The sequence below is a fragment of the Bufo gargarizans genome, chromosome 2 (assembly GCF_014858855.1).
Source record: "Bufo gargarizans isolate SCDJY-AF-19 chromosome 2, ASM1485885v1, whole genome shotgun sequence".
NCBI classification, from domain to species: domain Eukaryota; kingdom Metazoa; phylum Chordata; class Amphibia; order Anura; family Bufonidae; genus Bufo; species Bufo gargarizans.
The window spans coordinates 199272429-199297926 of NC_058081.1; the positions used below are offsets into that span (position 1 = coordinate 199272429).

The 25498-nt window shown below is 47.0% G+C and overlaps 1 protein-coding gene across 2 annotated transcripts in view; it reads left to right on the plus strand.

The window, feature by feature from the left end:
* The first annotated feature begins 1021 nt into the window (after positions 1-1021).
* Positions 1022-25498, plus strand: part of ZNF592 (zinc finger protein 592) — a 50969-nt gene continuing 26492 nt past the window's right edge. The window contains exons 1-4 of one of the 2 annotated variants that reach the window (XM_044279878.1): positions 1022-1157; positions 11978-12027; positions 20111-22419; positions 24206-24384. In XM_044279878.1, the coding sequence (XP_044135813.1) occupies positions 20131-22419; positions 24206-24384 (2468 nt within the window). In that variant the 5' untranslated portion in view covers positions 1022-1157; positions 11978-12027; positions 20111-20130. The remainder of the gene's footprint in view (positions 1158-11977; positions 12028-20110; positions 22420-24205; positions 24385-25498) is intronic. The other variant, XM_044279879.1, reaches the window with a different exon arrangement.

The following is a 25498-nucleotide window of genomic DNA, read 5'->3' on the forward strand; positions in this document are numbered from 1 at the left end:
AGAACGGATCCGTCTGCATTAGAACTTAGAAAAATTTTCGAAGTGTGAAAGTAGCCTGAGCGGATCCGTTCCGACTTTACATTGAAAGTCAATGGGGGACGGATCCGCTTGAAGATTGAGCCATATGGTGTCATCTTCAAGCGGATCCGTCCCCATTGACTTCCATTATAAGTCGGAACGGATCCGCTCGCCTCCGCACGGCCAGGCGGACACCCGAACGCTGCTGGCAGCGTTCAGGTGTCCGCTCACTGAGCGGAGGCTGAGTGCTGGCAGGCGGATGCATTCTCAGTGGATCCGCCTCCACTGAGAATGCATTAGGGCCAGACGGCTGCGTTCAGGGCCGCTTGCGAGCCCCTTCAAACGGAGCTCACGAGCGGACACCTGAACGCAGGTGTGAAAGGAGCCTTAGACGGAGATAATACCGTACCATGCTGCTGTATTTCCTCCGTCCAAAACGCCGTTCAGTGACTGAACTGATGACATCCTGAACGGATTTCTCTCCATTCAGAATGCACGGGGATGAAACGGATCAGTTCTTTTCCGGCATTAAGCCCTTTTGCCGGAACAGAAAAACGCTAGTCATTGCCGTTCCTATCGAGCGCAGAACGAGCACAGCATGTCGTTTTTAGCGCACAGTGAACGTCATAATGTCAAAACCCCCAAAACATTGGTGGATTGGGGGGGCATGTGTTAATCTATCCCCCCCACTAAGAATTTCCCCCCCGTTTTCCAATACAAGCCCTAGTAAACTAAACGCTCCCCGCTGAGGCGCCTTTCCCGCTCCGCTTCCTCACACATAATCCCCAGCCCTCCCATGGTCGCCTCCTCGTACCCGCCGACCGCTTGCTGTCCCCGGTGACGACCCCCGAGCTTTCCCCTCAGCTCCAGCTCTTCGTCCCCAGGTCGGGCAGACGCAGCCTCAGTAGCTCCCGGCTCCCGCCGCGCTAGAGTCCCCTCCTCCAGCAGCAGCAGGCCCCCATCTCCCCTCCCTTTACTGCCCAGTCCCCTCCTCTTCCCCTGGCCCAGTCTTTCTCCGCCATGTTAGTTTCTCCGGGTCCCGGCCTACTGATCAGGCCAATTCCTGCTATGATCATCCGGTTCCAGGCTGGGCTACGTCCCCGGTGGCTGTACGTGTGATCGGCGGACACAGGGCGGGGGTAAGTGGGCAGCGGGGACGCTGTGCAGAACCTAGAGGTGTGTACCCGGGCGATAGCCAGTGCCTGGTGGTAGGGATGTACACACACTGGCACTGGGGTAGACCCAGCGTTATGTATGCGTTTCTCCAGTGTGTGCACGGACACTGCAGTTATGGAGGCGCCTGTGTATTGTGCTGTCACTGAACACATTACTCCTGGGTATTGACAATGCTGTGGTGACCTGTCATACAGGGGCTGCCTGTGCCCTGCCATGCCACCTCCATTGTGTGCCACTAGATACATCTCTTCTGCTCCTCACATTGTGTTCTTTGTATTCATGGCCGTGGGAAAGCTAGGTGACAACAATATGGCCACCATCGCAGGTCTGATGAAGCCTGTCACCTAACTTTCCCAGGCTCCTGAATGGCAAACCTGCTGAAGCTGAGACTAGACGGTTCTACAGGAGTCTTTGGTAAATCTGGGTGACCACTCTGATGGACCCCGTTATAGTAAGCGGGTTTTGTTAGCCCCCCCATTCATGTCACGATTTGGCGCTTATGTTATTTTTATGAGCACGGCATGGATGTGACAGCAGCTCTGCATACAGACACCTCCCATTCTTCACCAGGCCGCAGCGCTCTCCATAGTTACCGCTCATGGACCTGTCATCGCAAACCGCTAAGGCCTCTTTCACACGAGTGTGAAGGATTGGCGCCGGGTGCGTTCAGTGAAACTCGCACCATTTTGCAGGCAAGTTCAGTCAGTTTTGTCTGCTATTGCGTTCAGTTTTTTTCTGCGCGTGTGCAATGCGTTTTTCATGCGTGTGATAAAAAAAAACCTGAAGGTTTAGGCTTCGTTCACATCACCGTTCAGGCTTTCCATTCTCCTGCTCCGTTTAGGAGCAGGAAAACAGAAAGGACGGATTCGGCACATAACTGAGCCAAACGGAGCCCATGGGCCCCATAGACGATAATGGGGTCCGTTAGGCTTCCGCTCAGAAGAAGATTTTTGAAGCAGAGACAAAAAGTCCTGCATGCGCATTTTTTGTCTGTTATGTGCCCAATCCGTCCTTTCCGTTTTCCTGCCCACGGAAAGGCTGAACGGTGATGTGAACGAACAAACAACATCTCTTAGCAACCGTCAGTGAAAAATACATTGCGTCCGCACTTGCTTGTGGATGCGATGCGTTTTTAACTGAAGCCTCATTCACTTCTATGGGGCCAGGGCCGCGTGAAAAATGCAGAATATAGAACATGCTGCGTTTTTCACGCAACACAGAACAAATTCGCGAAAAAAAAAAAATAAAAACACATAGACCTATTGAAATGAATGGGTCAGGATTCAGTGCTATGCGTTCACGTCACGCATTGCACCCGCGCGGAAAACTTGCTCGTGTGAAAGGGGCCTGTGTCCTATAAGGGTTTGTGCACACGGCCGTGTTTTTTGTCCGCATTTTTGTGGTTCGGGTGCGGACCCATTCACTTCAATGGGGCCTCAAAAGATGAGGACAGCACTCCGTGTACTGTGCGCATCTGTATGTCCTCAAAGAGATCGGACATGTCCTATTCTTGTCTGTTTTGTGGACAATAATAGGACTGTTTGATGGAGAGCAGGATGTTCCGTTCCGTAAAATGCGGAACACACCCAGACCGCCGGTATTATTGTTTTGTGGATCTGCAATTTGCGGTCCGCAGAAACAGCTACAGCCGTGTGCATGAGGCCTATATCTGATTTTTCCCTACATCTCACTCGGGATCTGCCAATAACCTCTCAGATACTTGGCTAATACCAGAAGGTGCCGGGGTTGTCCAACCCCCGCAGGATTACCAAACACATTCAACTATAAGCCAAACATAGATGTAAAGGCGTTATCCGAGATAATTAAAATACTGTATACTCAACCCGTTTCTGCGGCGCTGCTCCGGTACGCCTGCTGCTGTTTGTTTTCAAATATGAGTGTTGAACTTGACATGCCTGAATACGGCACTTGACTGCTACAGCCAATCGGCGACCTCATCTGAAGACCACTGACAATGATTGTAGCAATGAGATGTCGTAAACAGACAGCGGCGGGAGTACCAGAGGAGAGCCACAGGGGTACGGGTGAGTATATAATATATATATTTTTTTAAGGGGTTTTCTGAGATTTCCTCGGTATAGGTCATCAGTATCTGATTGGTGGGGGTCCGACACCCGGGACCCCCGCCGATCAGCTGTTTGAGAAGGCACCGGTGCTCCTGTAAGTGCAGTGGCCTTCTCCGTACTTACCAAGCACCGTCCATTGTATAGCGGCTGTGAAGTGAATGGGGCTGACCGTGATACCAAGCACAACCATTGTACAATGTACGGCGCTGGTAAGCACAAAGAAGGCCGCTGCAGGAGCACTGCTGCTTTCTCAAACGGCTGATAGCTGGTGGTCAAAATCTTGGAAAACCCTTTAAATTTTAAGGGCTCTTTCACATGAGCCGATGCCGTGCGGGTAATCCGCTGCGTGGAAGAGAGCCAAGCCCTGCTCCGGACAGCAGAGACACGGAGCAGTCACATTGATAATGCTCCGTGCCTCTCTGTGACCTTTTTACTACAAAATCACAGTGAGATAAAGTTGTCACAGAGAGGCACGGAGCATTATCAATCATGTGACTGCTCCGTGTCTCTGCTGCCCGGAACGGGGCTTGGCTCTCTTTCACGCTGAGGATTACCCGCACGACATCCGCTCGTGTGAAAGAGCCCTAGACATTGTAGGAGTGGTCAAGATTTTGAACTATCTTGTACAACCTGTGCTTTCAGTTGTCTTCTAGGAGATCCTGTCTGTGGTCAAGCAGGTCACAGATGTGCAGATGCCCCACCACCACCATCTGTAGCTGAGACATCTGCTCATCCTGACTGCTCGGAGGTCTGCAGCACTATTGCATAGTGAGTGCTTCTGATGGTCCCAGCTCTACAGAGCTCAACCACTGATCCAATGGTCAGGAGATAAATACCAGCTTAGGCTACTTTCACACTAGCGTTCGATCGCATCCGTTCTGAAGGGATCCGATCATAATAATGCAGGCGGAGGCTCCGTTCAGAATGGATCCGTCTGTATTATATTTGCAAAAAGAAGCTAAGTGTGAAATTAACCTGAGCTAATCCGTCCAGACTTTTACATTGAAAGTCAATGGGGGACGGATCCGCTTGAAGATTGAGCCATATTGTGGCATCTTCAAACGGATCCGTCCCCATTGACTTACATTGTAAGTCTGGACGGATCCGCACGGCCAGGCGGACACCCGAAAGCTGCAAGCAGCGTTCAGGTGTCCGCCTGCTGAGCGGAGCGGAGGCTGAACGCCGCCAGACTGATGCAGTCTGAGCGGATCCGCATCCATTCAGACTGCATCAGGGCTGGATGGAAGCGTTCGGGTCCGCTCGTGAGCCCCTTCAAACGGAGCTCACGAGCGGACAGCCGAACGCTAGTGTGAAAGTAGCCTTATCTGTGTCCATTTGATTAGAAGACTGCTACACTGTGTTGTGCCTGTTCCGGGCCTAGAGATGGTGCATGACCCAGGGATTCTCTCTCTGGTGGTCTTTGAATCCCTGTGTTATGTCCCCTCAGGCCCTGCTCTAGGTATGTGGGCTAGATTTATGGTTGCCAATGTGGCAGATTTCTGGCGTACATGTCTCACACCACATTCATAAAATGTTTTAGATGCTTTTACCACCGCACACAGTACAAATGACTTGCTGATCTTCAGCCTCGATTTTTGTGTGGCAGATCCGCAGCGTTAGGCCTTATGCACACGACCGTATGTATTTTGCGGTCTGCAAATTGCGGATCCACAAAATATAGTTACAGTCCATATTGCATCTCCATTTATTGCAAACCCATTGACTTCAATGAGCCTGTGGTCTGCGTTTTGCGGCCAAATAAAGGACATGTAATGCAGGCAAAATGCAGACCACGGCCCCATTGAAGTCATCAGGTTCTCAAAAAAAAAAATGTGGATGGCACACGGACCGCATCAACATTTTTCAGGTCTGCCCGTTGATAACCGCAAAGTGGACACGGTTGTGTGCATGAGGCCTGGTACTGTGTCTGCCACGTAGATAAGATTTTAAAAGCCCTGTCTACACAGTGCAGACGTTCTCTGCATGGACATTGCAGATTTATTATTTCCAGTGCAAAGGGCGAAATCACGGTCCTCATGTTCATGAGCCGTGACCCCTCCTTTATGATGAGTAACCTACCAATCAGCACCATGGGGTTCCAGCAAGGAGTTCATGAAATTTTAAGAACAGAAATAAGTGACCCTATGTTTGAATTGCGGTCTCTGTCACAAGTTTATTGTGCCCAGCGGCAACAGCAAGGGCTCATGCACACAAACTTATTCTTTTTCCGTTCCGCTTTTTTACAGGTCCGTATGCATAACCAGTCACTTCAATGGGTCCGCAAAAAAAGGAAATTACTCCTTGTGCATTCCGTTTCTGTAAAAACATTAAACGTGTCCTATTCTTGTCTATTTTGCGAACAAGGACAGGCATTGTTACAACGGTTCAGCATCCGTGTTTTGCGGACCACAAAATACATACGGTCATGTGCATGAGCCCTAAATCTGATAAAATACTTACTATTTTACTTCCCTGCTGCCTCCAGCGTTGCGCTTCAGTCCTCCCCGACTGTGTTTTTGTCTTGATTTCAGTGGTGACATCTTGTGAGCAACACTTCACCTCTGCAGCCAATCGCTGGCCTCAGTCAGCAGTCATGTGCCGTATACTGCTGAGGCTGCACGGTGACCTGGTGTGCATGGGATGTCACCGCTGGACATCAGCGCTGCAGGTCCAGAGCGTTACACAGGACACAGCGGGGAGTAAAGTGGCTATTTTATCTCATTCATTATGGCTGCCGGGAGTTTTTATTTATCTCTGACAACCACTTTAAGGCTCCATTCACACGTCCGCAATGTGTTTTGCCGATACACGGAGCCACTGATCTGCAAAACACGGAAAGCGGCAATGTGCGTTCCGCATTTTGCGTTCCGCACATTGCCAGCACTAATAGAATATGCCTGTTCTTGTCCGCAATTTCGGACAAGAATAGGACATGTTGTATTTTTTTTGCGGAAACGGAAGCACGGATGCGGAAGTGCGGATCCGCAAATGTGGATGCGGACAGCACATTCCGGCCCCATTGAAAATTAATGGGTCTGCACCCGTTCTGCAAAATTGCGGAACGGATGCGGATCCATTTTGCGGACGTGTGAATGGACCCTAAAGGGTTTCTGTCACCTGAAAAATGGGTATTAGGGTCTATTCACACGTCAGTTGTTTCTTTCCTGATCTGTTCCGTTTTTTGCTGAACAGATCTGGACCCATTCATTTTCAATGGGTCCTGAAAAAAAATCGGACATTGTGCTGTCCGATTTTTTTCAGGACCCATTGAAAATGAATGGGTCCAGATCTGGTCCAGATCTGTTCAGCAAAAAACGGAACAGATCAGGAAAGAAACAACGGACGTGTGAATGGACCCTTAAGCTGGCTGACATTAGCGATGTGCTAATGTCAGCAGAACATAACTATATTAGTGCCATCTCCCTGCCTGAAGCCTTTATTGAGAAAAACGAACTTTTATAATATGCTAATTAGCCTCTAGGAGCAGGGGGGTGTTGCTCCTGCTCCGAGAGGCTCCGTTTGCGCTGCTCTCCTCCCGCCGGCCGTGTCTGCAGTGTAAATCTCACGCTTTTCAGTATTCGGCGCAGGTGCAGTGAGGTAAGGACGCTCGGCGGCTACTGGCTTCCTCACTGCACCTGCGCCGAATATTGAACGGCGTGGGATTTACACTGCAGACACGGCTGGCGGGAGGAGAGCAGCGCTTCCCTGGCCCTGTCAATCAAGAGAAAAAGGGCATGAAAAGAGGTGGGCAAAAGGAGCCTCTAGGAGCAGGTGCAATGTCCCCCTGCTCCTAGAGGCTAATTAGCATATTATAAAAGTTAGTTTTTCTTAATAAAGGCTTTAGGCAGTGAGATGGCACTAATATAGTTATGGTCAGCTGACATTAGCACATCGCTAATGTCAGCCAGCTTAATACCCATTTTTCAGGTTACAGAAACCCTTTAAAAGGGTTCTCCGGGAATTAAGAAATTGAAAATACTTAAATATTACTTTATTATAAATATATTCCCAAATACCTTTTATTAGCTATAATGGCTCATTTTGTCTAGGGAGCAATCATTAGGAGAAATAAAATGTCCGCCGTCCTATTAGTCCACACAGAGAACCTGCCCTAATCACGCAGAACTGAGCCAAAGAGCTGCCTCTTCCTCTTCTCTGCTGGCCAGGGAATACAGTCCATGAGGAGACATGAAGTACTGAGAGGAGCTGGGGTGTGCCTGATGGGCCGCAGCACTTGTATGCAGTCTCCATTACCACAGCCCCACATTACCACAGCCTGTCCTGACCGTCCTCCTTTACTTCAGCTGTTTCCTCATAATCTCCATTCCTACAGAGATTCAGCTGAAGATCTTATCATCTGTATTCAGGATGATAATCCCTGACAAGTACAGAAGAGAGGAGGATGAGGAAGCTCTTTACCTCAGTGTTGTGAAGTAACTTGTCCTCCTGTGTGATTAGGACAGGTTTTGTGTGGACTAATAGGACGGCAGCCATCTTATTTCTCCTAATGATTGCTTCCTAGACAAAACGAGCCATTATAACTAATGAAAGGTATTTGGGAATATATTTATAATAAAGGAATATTTATGTATTTTCATTTTCTTAATTCCTGGAGAACCCCTTTAAGATGCTCCATTCAACAGATCACACCGCACAGCAGAAAACTGTCTTGTCACCTCGTCAGCACATCACCGTGAGAAGCTGCGGTAGCCCTGTAAAGGTGACCATGCCCTAGAGATTTGGGAGAGCTGTAAAAGACCCTTTTCTCCTGACCATCAGCGCCATTTTGTGACTGATGAAGGCTGAAAAGGCAGATGCAAAGTTGACCTGATATGTTGTTGTCGGATGTTGTAGTTGGTTGACAGATCTGCCTCCCATCACGGATCGTGTTAATTTTTCATTTTAACCTATCCCTGTGATGGCACTCCAGCTGTGGTAAAACTGCAACTACCAAGATGTACACTTGCTTGGCTGTTCTCACATAGTTACCCATCACTGGTCTATGTCATATTCGCCCAATATAACATCCGCTAATGTATAGCCAGCTTAAAGAGGCACTCCGGGAAAGGCTTTTATCATTTTGGTTCATTTGTACTACCGATCTAGCAATCTCTCTGCATTCCTACGAAGCGCACAATTGCATCTCATAGACTTGAATATAGAGACTGACTTCACACGCTGTATGATTCAGAGAGTCACAATTCAAGAATAAATCCAATCCGATCCCAATTTTCCCCATCATTGTCCCGGTTATCACAGAGGGAATTGCTTAGCAACTGATGATCACGTTGTAGAGGGGGTGAAACTTCGTATGGGTACGGCCACGTGGGACACATTTTGATGCAATGGATTCCGCTCTGAATTTTGGTGCAGATTTTACCCAATGCATTGCAAGGGGTTATCCAATGTCTCCAACTGCCCCCCCCCCCATGTGCTGGGCCCCTCACAGGTAATATACTTACCCCGCTACCTGTGCCGCTCCTGGTCCCTGCACCGCCGCTGCTGCTTCTTCCTGTACACAGATGAAAACTTTCGGTGTCGGGGGGAGCAGCCAGTGGCAGGCGGGGGCGGGGACGAGCCTCCCTAGCGTCACCCCACCTGCCATTGGCTGCTCCCACCCCCACCACCTGTGTTTTCATCCGTGTACTGGGAGAAGAAGCAGCGGCGCAGGGAGTGGTGTAAGTATATTATGTGCGAGGGGCCCGGCACATGGGGGGGGGGGGGGGGGGGCTGTTGGAGACATTGGATAACCCCTTTAAATCAGTGGCGGAAATCTTCTGCATAAATTGACATGCTAAGGATGTAAAATCTGCACCACAGGTCAATTTCCATTTTCCACTGCAGATTTTTCCATAGCATGTGGATGAGGTTTTTTAAAATGTTGTCTGCATTACTGGTCCTGTAAAATGCTACGTACCCTAAATCAGGGGGGTTTTCATGTGATGTTCAGGTGCTGCATCCACCACAGTAAGCTCTCCATTATGTCTAATACAGAGGGTGGGGTCCTGAATGAAGAACTCCCCACAGCATTGCCCCATATGCCCTAGTAGGACATGGTGGAGGGATGTTCAGATGCAACAGTCGATTCATCAATGACTGGTCTGCTGTACGAGGAGGTCTTGTTTTTGGGATTGTGTCTGAGAGAAGGCTACTACACTTCAGTGGTCCCCAACCTTTCTTACCTTTAGGCTCCTTTCACACGGGCGAAATTTCCGGGTGAATGCATTGCACCCGCACTGAATCCGGACCCATTCATTTCTATGGGGCTTTGCACATGAGCTGTGATTTTCCCGCATCACTTGTGCGTTGTATGAAAATCGCAGCATGCTCCTCTTTGTGCATTTTTCACGTAACGCAGGCCCCATAGAAATGAATGGGGTTGCGTGAAAATCGCAAGCATCCGCAAGCAAGTGTGGATGCGGTGTGATTTTCACGCACGGTTGCTAGGAGACGATCGGGATGGAGACCCGAGCATTTGTATTTCCCCTTATAACCTGGTTATAAGGGAAAATAATAGCATTCTGAATACAGAATGCATAGTACAATAGGGCTGGAGGGGTTAAAAAAATAATAATAATAAAAAAAAAAATTTAACTCGCCTTAATCCACTTTTTCGCGCAGCCAGCATCTTTTCTGTCTTGTTCTGTGACAGAAAAGATGACGTCACTACGCTCATCACATGTTCCATCACCATAAGATCATGTGATGAGTGTAGTGACATCATCAAAGGTCCTATTCCTCACACAACAAGACAGAAGAGATGCCGGCTGCGCGAACAAGTGGATTAAGGTGAGTTAAATTTTTTATTTTTTATTTTTTTTTAACCCCTCCAGCCCTATTTTACTATGCATTCTGTATTTAGAATGCTATTATTTTCCCTTATAACCAGGTTATAAGGGAAAATAATACAATCTACACAACCTTGAACCCAAACCTGAAATTCTGTGAAGAAGTTCGGGTCTGGGTACCACATTCAGTTTTTTATCACACGCGTGCAAAACGCATTGCACCCGCGTGATAAAAACGGAACGCAATCGCAGTCAAAACTGACTACAATTGGGTACCTACTCGCACGGGTTTGCCGCAATGCACCGGGACGCATCCGGACCTAATCCAGACACGCTCGTGTGAAAGAGGCCTTAGAGTCATGTTCAACGCTGAGAGATGGTCGTGAGCCACACTTGAAACGAAGAGATTGTAGAAGTCATATAACCAATAGGACTATGAATCAGTGTGAGACCTGGCACTGTATGTTCTCTGCTAATCTTTCAAATTACCCCCCAGTGAGTATAATGTCCCCCTTAAGTGCCCACAGTAGGTTTTGCCTCCTTAAGTTCCCCAGTAGCTGTAATGCCCCCCTTATGTGCTCCCAGTCGGTATAATACCCACCTTAAAGGGGTTGTCTCACTTTAGCAAATGGCATTTATCCTGTAGAGAAAGTTAATACAAGGCACTTACTAATGTATTGTGATTGTCCATATTGCCTCCTTTGCTGGCTTTATTCATTTCTCCATCACATTATACACTGATCGTTTCCATGGTTACAATAACCCTGCAATCCAGCATCGGTGGCCGTGCTTGTTCACTATAGGAAAAACCGCCGGCCTTTCTGGTGGCTGGGACCGTGGGAACACACATAGGACAGTGCTTTTTCCTATAGTATGCAAGCACGACCACCGTTGCTGGCTGTCAGGGTGGCCGTAACCATGGAAACCAGAAGTGTATAATGCGATAGAAAAATGAATCCAGCCAGCAAATGAAGAAATATGGACAATCGATTCACAATACATAAGTAAGTGGCTTGTATTAACTTTGCCTACATGATGAAATGAGACAACCCTTTTGAGTGTCCACAGTAGGTGTAATGCCTCAATTTAGTTCCCCCAGTAGGTGTAATGCCCCCTGTATGTGCCCCAGTAGGTATAATGACCCCCTTAAGGGCCCACAGTAGGTATATTGCCCCCTTAAGTGGCATGAGTAGGTTTAGTGCCCCCAGTAGGTATAATGCTCCTCTGAAGTACCCCCAGTAGTGGCCGCAATACTTTTAGTGCCCCCAGTGCACTTACAAAACCCTCTAGTATTTATAATGCCCCCCCCCCCCCCCACACACACACACACAGTGCCCCAGTACCGCCATCCTCTCAAAGTGAGTTAAAAAAACCCACACACAATACTCTCCTGTCTCCCCACGGCCATCTACAATGCCGCTCACAGGTCTCTCCCAGCCTGTGGCCTGAGTTCCCGGTGTTTCCGCTCAAGCACGCATGATGACCCCTTGCAGGCGGTCGCGATGATGTCATTATTTTGCGACTGCCTGCCCCAGCGTAATATCTCACAGACTTCAGGCCTAGTGGCCTTGGCCTTGGCCTGTGAGAGTAACCTGTGGGGCAGGTAGCCACCGGCTCCTATGTACTGCTGCAGTGTAGGAGGTAGCATGCGGGCCACAGGTGGGGGATCACTGCTATACTGACTCCTATGAAATGATTTAGGTATGGAGTCCTGGGTTATTGCACCACAACTATATACTGTTTAGACATTTATGTGATGCAAGATATGGAGAAATCCCCTTAGCTTTCTGAAACCGACTGTGCCCTGCAGTTCAGTGTTGCCTTCTTGGTGAACCCTGTAATGCGCAGTGGATGATGGGATTACCGTGCACGGCTTTCACAGTTTTTCATCTCGTTTATGTGTTCCAGGCTTTGTGTGCGGCACCCACGGTAGTGGAGCCATGCATTAGACCTACCAGGTAAGTCTGCAGTATCTATCCACTCTGTGGAGGTAAAGTCAGTGTGTTGTCAGTGGTCTGATTACTAATGTTACTTACAGTATGGATAATTAATGAGGACCTGTCACCACTCCTGACATGCTTGTTTAATAACTTCATGCACTCCTTGTGTAATAACAATTCTGGAACATCTATCCTTATGTCTCTATGTTGTGCCATTCCTTTATTATTTCTACTAGAAGTTATGAATGAATTGCTATCAGTCTGCAGTAAGGGTACAGAGGGGTGTTACCAGTTGGGGGGGTGTCCCTGCACAGTCTCACTCTATCCAATCAGCGATGTAATTTTCCGACTGGACAGGGACACACACCCAACTGGTAACACCCCTCTGTACCCTTACTGCAGACTGCTAGCTATTCATTCATAACTTCTAGTAGAAATAATAAAGGAATGGCACAACATAGAGCCATAAGAATAGATGCTCCAGAATTGTTATTATACGGGGAATGCTATGTTGCTACAAGAAATGTTTCTGGACTGTGTGATCTGGACATTTTTGCAAACAAGCATGTTACATGTAAAATGATCTACAGAAAATCACTGCTTGTTGGTGTTGTATGCCGTTATCTTTACAGTACACCCACCGCTAATTTTTCCATGGATCCGCAGCAAAAACTGTGACAAATCTGTGCGCTATAATGATGACCTACCCTCCAAATAGGTCATTAAAGGGGTTGTATCATATCAGCAAGTGGCATTTATCATGTAGAGAAAGTTAATGCAAGCTACTTACTAATGTATTGTGATTGTCTATATTGCTTCCTTTGTTGGCTTGATTCATTTTTCCCCTCACCCATGACGGCACCCATGCGACTAGGACCTCCCATCCAGGACAGGAAACCTGAAGAGATAAAATGGTCCACACACCCACCACACCTCAGTTCGGGTTTTTCTGTCCTCTGGATAGGAGGTACCTGAGGTGCTCTGGTTCCTACCGTTGCTTGGTTCTCACCTCTGGAGGCTGGGGAGGTCCGGGTCTACTAGACCGTAAAGAGTCCTATCCCTAGTGGCGTCAGTCTCCTGTGGAAGCCGCTGCCCGAGCCTGCTCTTCCTCCTGCCTCCTCCCAAGCCTCATTGGGGAGCCGCTGTGGCCGTGTTCAGGCAGCTCCTGGTCCATGGGGTTGTGCTGGGCGTCCCGCTTCCAAGATGTCGGCGGCGCGCTTCTCTGGTGTTTTGCGCATGCCCGTCGGGACAGCAGCCCCTTCCGGCTCAATGATGTCATTTCCAGGCGACGGGTCAGAAGAGGTGTGGGCATCCTCATGCTTTGGATTAGGCGTTGTTTGCACACAGTGCTATGCCGGATCTGGTTTTCCACCAGCATGTCGGAACCATGTGATGCAGAACGAGCCGACCCCCTGTAGCCCTCAAGGCCCACAAGTCCATTTCTGGTCCTGAGGAGCGGGGAAGCTTGATTCTACTACTGGTGAGATTTATCCTCTCCTAATTAATTTTGGGTGTTTTACTTTATTGTTATAGGTAGCAAAAACAGCAAATAAATCATCTGGAAAGACTAAACATAAAGAATGTGGAGGATGTACAGTAGCCTTAGCAGCCTCTTATGGAGGAGTCTCACAGCTTATCCAGAAATATTAAGGCCTTGGTACGGTCAGAAGTTAAATCTTCTATTAAATCACTTGGTCAGAGTCGCCCAAGATCTCCAGAAAGGTCTACCTATAATAAGGACTCTGATTCAGATTTTTCTGTGGAGGACGAGGATAGAGAATCCGGCCAGGCCTCATCAGATGATTTCTTCTCTTCAGATGAGGATTCAGCGGGGATGGCCCTTTTTTTAACCAGAAGATACCAAGCCTTTACTTAAAGCTGTTAAAACCACCATGCAATTAGAGGATGTAAAACAACCTAAATCTTTTTGCTGACCAGGTTTTTGAGGGTCTCTGCCCTAAAAGGCATAGAATAAAACTATGTGAGCCGTTATCAGAAAAGAATGGAAAAATCATGACAGAACATTTTTCATTCCTAATTCTGTAAAAAGAAAATATCCGTTTGAGGAGTCGGTAGCAGGGGTCTGGGACAGGGCCCCCAAGGTAGATGCCTCGGTAGCTAAAATAGCCAAAAAATCTGCTCTACCATTTGATGACTTAGGCTGCTTAGGAGATCTGTTAGATAAAAAAGTAGACGTCTGTCTGAGGCTACTTTCACACTGGTGTTTTGGTTTCCGTTTGTGAGATCCGTTTCAGGGCTCTCTCACAAGCGGTCTAAAACGGATCAGTTTTGCCCTAATGCATTCTGAATTAATAAGGATCCGTTCAGAATGCATCAGTTTGCCTCCGTTCTGCCCTTATTCCGCTCTGAAGGCTATAGGAAGGCACAAGGGTCCGTCATTGATGGAAGGTATGTGTCACCGAGATTCCTGGCCTCTGTGAGCTAAGAGCCTGTAGTTTTAGGTGTCAGCGGCAGCTAGTGCTGCCTGACACTGTTTTGTTGTTAGTATGGCTGTAAAGCCGATCCGGACTGGCTCTTACTGGGAGTAGCCAAAGTACTGGGTGGGTGGCTTCTCCCCACGCACCAGAACAGGTGCTTTTTTGGCCTATATAAAACCCAGCCAGCAGTCTCAGCTCGGTGTGGTTTATCCTCCATCTGACAGGAGAAGCTGGGGAGTTTCTGTGTTTTGGGACCTGTGAAGTTGTGCTGTGCTAAAGGGCTGAGAGCCGCATGTCGGGATACAAGGCCCCTAAAGACAGCTGTGGACTGCGGACTGAAAACTGCTAACCTATTTCCTTCTCAAAACCTATTTCCTTCTCAAGTTTGCATTTTCTTAGGAATTCAGCTGGACTCCCGTCTGCAAAGACGTCTTCTTCAGCTTCCAAGGAAGGAGTCGATCAGGGAACAAGTATAGTCAGTCTTCCTTTCTTACCAGTGTACTTGTACTTTCGGGGAAGCAATGGCGGCACTCTGGCAGATGACATCAGCGATTCCAGCAGTACCTTATGCACAGATCCACTCCAGAGAGCTTTAAGCAAACATCCTAAAATCATGGGACAGCTCCACTTATTCTTTGGATCAGAGTTTCCACCTTTCTTCAAAGACAAGACTCTCCCTGTTGTGGTGGACAATTCTAGAGAATCTATCCGCAGGGGTTCCATGGACATTTGTAAACCCAACTATAATTACCACGGACGCCAGCCCTTGGAGTTGGGGGGGGGGGGGGGGGCACTCCCAGAACAGGTGCTGGCTGGGGGGATGGGACTTCAACACGAGGAAAGCATCCTCCAATTTCAAGGAGTTAAAGGGTTTCTACCATCAGAACTACTGTTATGTAGCTGACTGACATTAGCGATGTGCTAATGTCAGCACTACATAACAGTATGTTTGTTACATTTCTCCCTGCAGCCGTTTTGCTCAAATACACACTTTTATAATATGCTAATGAACCTCTAGGTGCTATGTGGGCGTAGATTCAGCACCTAGAGGCTCTGTCTACTCGCCCTTTATCCCGCCCAGGTCCTCCGTTCTGCCTGCCCCGCTCCTCTTGATTGATGTCCAAGTTCCATGCACTGTTGATGAAATCCCGCGCCTGCGCCGTTCACTCCTGATGCCAGATTCCTCACTGCGCCTGCGCAGACTACGTCACAGTGAGGAAGCCGGCAGCAGGAGCACGGCCTTCACTCACTGCGCTTGCGCCAAATACAGAAGAAAGCCTGCGCCATTCAAATCAACGGTGCATTGAATTTGGACATCAATCAAGAGGAGCGGGGCGGGCAGAACGGAGGACCTGGGCGGGATAAAGGGTGAGTAGACGGAGCCTCTAGGTGCTGAATCTACACCCACATAGCACCTAGAGGCTCATTAGCATATTATACAAGTGTGTATTTTAGCAAAACGGCTGCAGGGAGAATTGTAACAAACATACTGTTATGTAGTGCTGACATTAGCAATTGCTAATGTCAGTCAGCTACATAACAGTAATTCTGATGGTAGAAACCCTTTAAAGGCAGTAGAGATGGCATTGAAGTTGGCTATACCAGAGGTAAAAAACTGGCAGATTGTCTTCTATTCCCTTCCCTTTTACTTCTATTCAAGAAGATCTTTTGTATAGCAGAGGAGAGAAGGCTTTTTCTGCCAGCAGTGCATCTGAAGGGGAAGGAGAATGTCATAGCAGACTTCCTAAGTCGAGTCTCCTTAAACAAGAGAATAGTGTCTAAACAAAGCCTTTTTTTTTTTTTTTAAATAGTCCAGAGGTACGGTCTTCCCACAGTGGACCTTTTTGCCTCAAGAGCCAACAGAAGATTAAAGAGGTTCTTCTCCCTCAACCATTTGGATAGGTTATCCAGTTAGCAATAGACGAGTTAGCACAGGACTGGAGCCAGGATTTAGGGTATGCCTTCTCTCCAAATAGAAAGAGAGGGGGCCTCGGTTATCCTGATAGCTCAAATGTGGCCAAAGAGGTCCTGGTACTCCAGTCTGCTAAAGTTGGCAGTAGAACCTCCGTGGCCCCTTCCGTTGAAAGAGGATCTTCTGTACCAGGGTCTGCTAGTCCATCCCAGCCCAGAAATTCTCCATCTCTCGGTGTGGATTTTGAAAGGGAAGTTTGGTCCAGAAGGGGATTATCCGCCAAAGTAGTCTCCACTATGCTGAAGAGTAGGAAGGTGGTTACCTCAAGAAAATATTACAACATTTGGGATGTTTTTTTCGGCCTTCTTAGGACATAGCCCAGACCCCTTTAAGTCTCCTGAAATACCAAAGATCCTAGAGTTTTTGCAAGCAGGGCTAGACAGGAATCTTAAAGCATCTACATTGAAAGTCCAGGTACCTGCTTTATTTCTTTAATTCCAGATTAGTAGATCATCCATGGATTAAAAGATTCTTGTCGGCGGTATCAAGAATGCACCCTTCTTTAAGACCCTTGTCTCCCCCCTGGGATTTGAATGTTGTCCTTTCGGCCCTATCACAAAAGCCGTTTGAACCATAAAGTGAGATTTCTATTAAAATGCTTACTTTCAAATGGCCTTCCTTTTAGCTATAACATCTGCTAGACAGGTTTCAGAAATTCAGGCTTTCTCTGCCTTTCCTCCCTATACTACCATTTTAGAGGACAAGGTGATTATTAGATCGCTTCCATAATTTCAGCCTAAGGTGGTCTCCGATTTTCATAGAAGTCAGGATGTGATTCTTCCCTCCTTCTGTCCATATCCAACCAATATGTTGTATGAAAGATTCCATTGCCTGGATGTCAGAAGATGTTTAGTATTTTATGTAGACTCCACTTCATCTTGGAGAATAGATGAGAATCTCCTTATTCAGTTTTTGGGTAAAGCTAGAGGGCGCAAAGTTTATACTAGTGTTATTTCTAGATTGGTAAAGAATTCAATTTCCCTGGCTTATTCTTTCCTTAACATGACTCCTTTTTCGGGGTTCGGGGCTCATTCCACCAGATCTTGGGCGGAGAGGGCAGATGCTTCTCTTGGCCCAGGTATGCAAAGCTGCTACTTGGAGCTGTCCCCATACCTTTTTTTTTTAGACATTACAGGCTGCATCTGGACCCAGATGCAGCCATTTGGAGAAAAGTGCTACAAGCTGTAGCCCCCTAATTTCTTTATCTTATAGTTTATTCTCGCATAGGTGCCGTCATGGGTGAGGGGGGAAACAATAATTACTCTTACCGGTAATTGTTTTTCTTGAAACCCATGACAGCACCCCAAAAATTTCCCTCCCTACAAAAAAAATAAAAGGGGGGATATGTATAATTTATTATACAGTAGCTGGTAAAGTTTCTTTCCTAGAGGATATTAGAAGAGATATAATTTACCAGATAGGTTCTCTTCTTTACCACTTTGTGTGTTTGGTTTCTGCTTTCAACCGTTTTGTCCTTGGTGGTTGGCACGCCTCCGGAGGTCTGTTTATTAGAATCACTGAGGTGTGGTGGGGGGTATAAACCATTTTATCTCTTCAGGTTTCCTGTCCTGGATGGGAGGTCCTAGTCGCATGGGTGCCGTCATGGGTTTCAAGATAAAAATTTACCGGTAAGAGTAATTATTGTTTTCCATCACATTATACACTGCTTGTTTCCATGGCTACGGCTACCCTGCAATCTATCAGCGGTGGCCATGCTTGTATACTATAGGAAAAAAAGTGCCAACCTTTTTGGTGGCCAGGATTGTGGGAGCTCACATAGGCTGGTGCTTTTTTCTATGGTGTGCAAGCACGTCCACCGCTGATGGATTTCAGGGTGGTCATCCAGCCAGCAAAGAAAGCAATATGGCTAATAATATGTTAGTAAGTGCCTTGTATTAAAGGGGTTATCCAAGATCTATATGCCCCTCACAGAGTTTGTACTTGCCTCACTCGCTGGCACCCGCGTCACTTCTCATACCAGCACGGCCGCCACTGCATCTCCCCTTCGTGCGGATGAGAATATCAGGTCTCAGGGTACGAGCCTCCCTAGCATCACCTGCGATTCTAGGGAGGCTGGTCCCCATTGCGGCCTGCAGCTGGCTAACCCCGGCCACAGCTGGATGTCTTTATCTGCGCGACGGGGAGATGCAGCGGCGGCTGTGCCGGTATAAGAAGCGACGTGGGCGCCGGGGAGCGAGCTAAGTACAACCTTTGGGGAAGGGGGGGGGGGGGGGGGGCATTATAGAACTTGGACAACCCCATTAACATTCTCTACATGATAAATGCTATTTTCTGAAGTGACACAACCCCTTTAATAACAGATTGGTGGCAGCCCTGGCGATCAGCTGTTTGCAGGGGTTAGAGCGCTGCTTCCTCTTTAACTGTACACCGTCTTCTACAGTGTAGCAGTGGTGCAGTTTGATTACAACTGCTTGTCCCATTCAAGTGAGAGTAGTTACTCTGCAGTACTGCCACAAGGGAGACTGCTTGCAGTTAAACATTGCAGAGAGCGAAGTGCTTGCACGAGTCCCATGACCCTTGCAAACAGCTGATCGCCAGGAATCAGACCCCCGGTGATCTGATATTGATAACCTATCCTGAGGAAGGGTCATCAATATCTTTATAGCGCACAATCCCCTTAAATGCCTTGCATGGGGTGAAATCCACAGTGGAAATATGCAGAGTAAGTTGGCATGCTGCGGATTTAAAATGCGGATTCATCTCTGACGTTTTTCACAGCATGTGAATAAGATATATATTTTTTTAAATGCTGTGGATTTTCCACATGGAAATCAATTGCAGAAATGTGCAGCATTTGTGGCTGTACCTTTTATACAGCATCAGCAGAGCCAGGGAGTATGTGAATAATCTAATGTCTCATCCAAGGACTATTGGATCTTAGCCAGTATGATGTGTTATTTGTAAGGCTGGGCATACAGATTACATAACTGTCTGCCAGTTGCTTGTTCACATGCGCACTCAACTTCAAGGAGTGTCCATGTGGTCTCAGTAAGGAGAGGTAAAAAAAAAATCTCAGTTGAGCACAAAGGGATTGGGTATGTTCTTCTTTCCCCTGGCATCTGATGTTGGTAGAAAATTTTGACACCCCCATACACATTAAAGGTGTTATTCATACCCCTATAATGACCCCCCCATGCCTGGGCCCCCTCATATACATTATATTTACCTGCTCCCCGACACCTGCATCACTCCGGATCCCTGTACAGCTGACGCGAAATCTCCCTGTCGCTCGGATCAAAACATCCGGCAACAGGGGGAGCAGCCAATAGCATCATGGGTGACGCTAGGGAGGCTCATCTTCTTTGCGGCCTGCTATTGGCTGGGGAGATGCAGTGGCGCCATGCAGGTGGCGGGGAGCAGGTATGTATAATGTATACGATCATTATAGGGGTTGGATAACCCCATTAAATTAAAATGATTTCAAGGCTATAGGTCTACAACAGGCATGCTCAACCTGCGACCCTCCAGCTGTTGCAAAACTACAACTTCCAGCATGCCCAAACAGCCTACAGCGATCAGCCTACAGCAGGGCATTTTGGAAGTTGTAGTTTTACAACAGCTGGAGGGCCGCAGGTTGAGCAAGCCTGGTCTACAAGGTAGCTTTATAGACTAACAAAAATGTGACTAGCGTCAAACTATCCTTGTCTCATTTGATTTCCTTTAATAACAGATACCGTTACATTTCCAGTCATGGGGGACATGAAGACTCCAGACTTTGACGATCTTCTTGCTGCTTTTGATATCCCTGATGCGACAAGTTTGGATGCCAAGGAAGCTATCCAGGCTACAAGTGATGATCAAGAAAACCATCTGAAGCCATCAGGAATGTGTTTGGATGAGAATCTGTCTTTGACTCAGTCTGTGCCTGCCCCTGATGTCCCAGCAGTTAGCGTTATTGTGAAAAACACCAGCCGACAGGAGTCATTCGAGGCATCTGAAAAGGAAGGAAATCATATGGGTCCAACTTTACTACAAAATGGATTCCGTGGCCCTGAAGTGGGTACTGATCCTCATGCTGTCGGACCAGGCTACGGAAAATTTGAACCAGGATTCATAAATGGGGACAACTCGCGGGGTTACACAGATAAAATGGAGTCACACAAAACAGAACCATTGCCAACATTTAGCCAGTTTAGCCCTATTTCTAGCCCTGAGCCAGAAGACTCAAAAGATAATGGGATCCTGAGCAAGCAGAAGGCAGCGGAATCTCCTTATTTCCCACAGCCTTCCATGTATGAAGAAGGTTGCATGGTAGATTCACTAAGAAAGCCCTCCGAGCCAGAGCTGAGTATGTTTGATGAATACTGTAAAAAGGAGCAAAAATCAGACTGCCTGGAAGCAGAGAAAGATAGATCTGAGCAAACCCGAGGTACAGACAAAAACAGCAGTTTCCTTGGGTCATCCTTGCCATTTAAGGATGTGGAAGATAGCAGCAGTTCTCAGGAGAAAGTATTTCCAGGGCCAGGAGACTCTTTTGGTAATGCGGCTGGCACATCAGCTCTTTGTTCCTCCTCTGTGCCACCTCGGCAGCGTATTAAACCTGCACATTCAAAGTTATCCTCTTGTGTAGCTGCTTTGGTGGCCCTTCAGGCTAAAAAAGTTTCAGTGGTCCCTAAGGAGGAATCCCTGTCTAAAGAAATGAGTGCCCCATTAAAAGAAAGTATTAAGGGGAGTCCTAAAATGCCAAAGTCTCCTAAAAGTCCAAGAAGTCCACTGGAGGTGGTAAAGAAGATTATTAAAAACCCAGATAGCCCCATGAGTGTCTGCAGTGACACCAGCAGTAAAGATTCTCCTTCAGTTTGTGCTGGTTCTCCTCCTGCAATTCCCAAAGTGAGGATAAAAACTATAAAAATGTCATCCGGCGAGATCAAAAGAACTGTAACTAGGATTTTGCCAGAAGTTGAACCGGATGATTTGGTAAAATCTCCAGAGGACTTTCTGGAGGAAAATTCATCTGGGGAAGAGGTCAAACCTCCTATGCCCCCGGAAGAAGTGACTGATTCAGAAAAGGAGAAAGCAAAGAACTGTGGAAAAACTACAACCACACCTAGTGTCCAAGGACAGAATGCTGCTAGCCCTCAAGTATCGAACTCTAAAGGGGAGAAAAAGAAAGCGGTGCAAGGTCCAGGCCTTCAGAATCCTGGCGGTGGTTCCACGAAGCCCTCTAACAGCTCCCAGAACAAAAAGCAGTCTACAGCTTCCACCAAGACTACGTCTAATTCAACCGCTTTGCTCCCCAAGGCAGTTCACCTCGCTAACCTTAACTTGGTCCCTAACAGTGTTACTACCACTGTTGCAGTGAAGACTACAACAGTAAGGCAGACACAGGGACAAGGAACACCTATGGCCGTGCCACTGGTACACCAAGTTAAAATGGCAGCTCCTGTCATTGTGGATGCTTTTAATAAACTTCTGCACAGCGCTAATCCTGTCCCAACGTATACTCCAAATTTGAATCCCCCTCCTGACAGTAATATTACACTGCCACCTACAGGTTACTCGTGTCTGGAGTGTGGGGATTCCTTTGCCTTGGAGAAGAGCCTTGCACAGCATCATAGTAGACGAAGTATCCATATTGAAGTAATGTGCACACAGTGCTCTAAAACAGTGCAGTTCTACAACAAATGTAGTTTGCTCGGCCATGCCAGGGAACACAAGAGCAAGGGGCTGATCATGCAGTGTTCGCAGCTGATGATGAAGCCCATTTCTGCGGAGCAGATGCTGGCACCTCCTCCTTTAGTTGCCTCTGTCCTGGCAGCTCAGCCTTCATCTTCCAACCAACGAACAGTAGCATCCACAGCTTCTCTTGGAGTGTGGTCTGGGACCTCCTCCTATGCCCCGCCAGCTATGCCACTTTATGCAGACCCATATGGACTTATACGCCATGGGTTCAAGTGTTTGGAGTGTAGCAAGCAGGTTGAGGACTATACCTCTCTAGCAGGACATTATCAGAGAGTGGCAGAGGAAAAAGATGGACTTGTAAGTGAGACATTACCCATATTTATGAGTTGCTCTCAAATTCAGTATTTTTATTTTTTTATTGTAGCATTGTCATTTTCTAAAAGCCTGAATGTGTGTTTGTCATTTTGTCTAGTTTACGCCTGAACTACTTTTTAGTTTCCAAAGAGACAGAGAGCAATGATGGGAACAAACAGTTTGTTCCTGACCGCTCAGCAGCAGTAGAGCTGCATTTACATGCAGTATCCTCTTTGCATAGGTAAAAATGATCACTACTGCGATCATTCACACCCATACAGATTCATAGTGTGTCAACAGCATATTCCTGTTTTCACAGGACAATGTACTACCGAAATATGATTATTTTATGTGTTAAGCAGCTCATTACTATGGGGCAGTTCTCCGGAAAGGGCCTTTAGACTTGGGCTACCAACCCATTCCAGTGATGAATGGTGTACTTGAAGTGAACTGGTTTGGAAGGTTTGTTACAGGAAGACTATTAAAAGTGAAAAGAGTGGTCTCTGATGGGACAACCCCTTGTAAGTTCAATATTTATTAAGAATTTTGGCTGTTTTTCATTTCAGCAGTACTATACCATTGAAAATTAAATTCAAAATATAGTCTTTCTGTAGCAGTCAGCACAGATAGATAAAACTTCAATTTAGGTAGGGAACTTGTTGTTTTACTGCTGCTATGAGGTGAAGATGTTATCTGCTAGTACAATAGTAGATCTGTAAAATTGGGACAACAGTATGACCGATCTATTGTTCTCTTGATATGCCTAGATAGAGATGCCCCCAGCACTTATCTGTGTGATGCTGTAACTTAGTCACTCATTCCCCTTCCCTCACTGATTGCAGTTATGGTCAGGGCAGAAAGTAGAATATATGGAGCGACTTAAAAAGATTACATCCAGAAAACCATTTCCCTGTTTTTTTATACTAAAAATTATATAGAATACTCACCTATAGGCTGGTAATACGTGATAACCTAACAGATATTTACATATATAATGACAACTAAGTCTACTTTCACATCTCCGGTGAAAATATCCGGCAGAGAACGGGCTGCGCTGGAGTTCCCTGGATCTGACATTGCTGTATTCTACAGTTCACTGCCGTACCCCACTGACTATAATGGGATCCAGCCGTGATCCCGCCACTTTCTGGCATAAATGCCAGCTTTCGGTCGAGCGAATACCGCTGCTTGCAGCAGTTTTTGTCCAGCTGGCAACTGACATTTATGCCGGATCAAATATACCAGAGATGTGAAAGTAGCCTAAGGCGACTTTCACATCTGCAAAACACGGATGCCGCCCGTGTGCCTTCCGCAATTTTCAAAACTGACAAGAATAGGACATGATCTATAATTTTCGCGAGGCCACGGAATGGAGCAACGGATGCGGACAGCACGCCGTGTGCTGTTCGCATCCGTTGCTCCATTCTGTGGCCTCGCAAAAATTATAGATCATGTCCTATTGTCCGTTTTGCAAATTGCGGAAGGCACACGGGCGGCATCCGTGTTTTTGTGGCCCCATTGAAGTGAATGGGTCCGCACCCGAGCCGCAGCTCGGATTCGGAACCAAACCGCGCTCCTGTGCAAGAGGCCTAAAGGACTTTCTATAAACAACCAAAAAGTCGTTGGCATAGACTAGATTTTATATTACCTGAACTTGTTTTTCTACTCCAAGAATTGTTACTCCTCATCGATTCTAGTCTACTTTCTTTATATTTTATAACTATCGTCCTAATTTGTAAATCTATTGTGCCTTTATGTATAACATTCTGTATTTCATTTCTTTCCATAGACCTGCCAGGTTTGCCAGATGATGCTCCCTAATAAGTGTAGTTATGGGGCTCACCAGCGCATTCACACCCATAAATCTCCATACTGCTGCCCAGAATGCGGCGTCCTGTGCAGATCCGCATATTTCCAGACCCATGTTAAGGAGAACTGCCTGCACTACACTCGTAAAGTGGCGTTCCGGTAATGGCTAACTTGAATTTTCTGTGTTCAAAAAGAACGTATACACCTTAACATCATAGTGAATCTGGATCAGGCTTTATTGACTGCTGAAAGGGCCTGATACATGGGGTAGTAATGTATAAAAAGTTCTGGATTTGAAGAGGACCTGTTCCCACTCCTGACATGAGTGTATATGTAACTACTTTCATTCCCAATGTAATAATAATAACAATTCTGCAGCATCTATTCCTTTTGCTCCATGATGTACCATTCCTTTATTACTCCTGCTAGAAGTTATGAATGAATTGCTAGCAGTTTGCAGTAAGGGTCCAGATTGGTGTTGCCAGTGTGGGGTGTGTCCCTGCAAAGTCTGACTCTATCCAATCAGTGCTGCCAGTGGCACCCCCCAACTGCTAGCACCCAACTGGGCCTTCATTGCAAACTGCTAGCAATCCATGCATAACTTCTGACAGGAATAATAAAAGAATGGCACATCATAGAGCCATAAGAATAGACGCCCCAGAATATTACATGGGAAATGCAAGTAGTTACCAAAACAGACGACATGTCAGGAGAGGCGAAAGGTGCTCTTCAACAAGAGTTGTCAAGAAATGTGAACCATGGAAAAAGAGATGCAGCGTTTGATCTGACACCATTATGTTTTCCCATTTTATGTATAAGGCTACTTTTACACTCGCGTTTGGTGCAGATCTGTCATGGATCTGCACAGACGGATCCGTTCAGATAATACAACCGCATGCTTCTGTTCAGAACGGATCCGTTTGTATTATCTTTAACATAGCCAAAACAGATCCATCTTGAGCACCATTGAAAGTTAATGGAGGACGGATCCATTTTCTATTGTGTCATAGAAAACTGATCCGTCCGCATTGACTTACATTGTGTGTCAGAACGGATCAGTTTGCCTCGGCATCGTCAGGCGGACACCAAAACGCTGAAAGCATCATTTTGGTGTCCGCTTTCAGAGCGGAATGGAGGCGGAACGGAGGCAAACTGATGCATTCTGAGCGGATCCTTTTCCATTCAGACTGCATTAAGGCCAAAACTGATCCGTTTTGGACCGCTTGTGAGGGCCCTGAACGGATCTCGCAAACGGAAAGCCAAAACGCCAGTG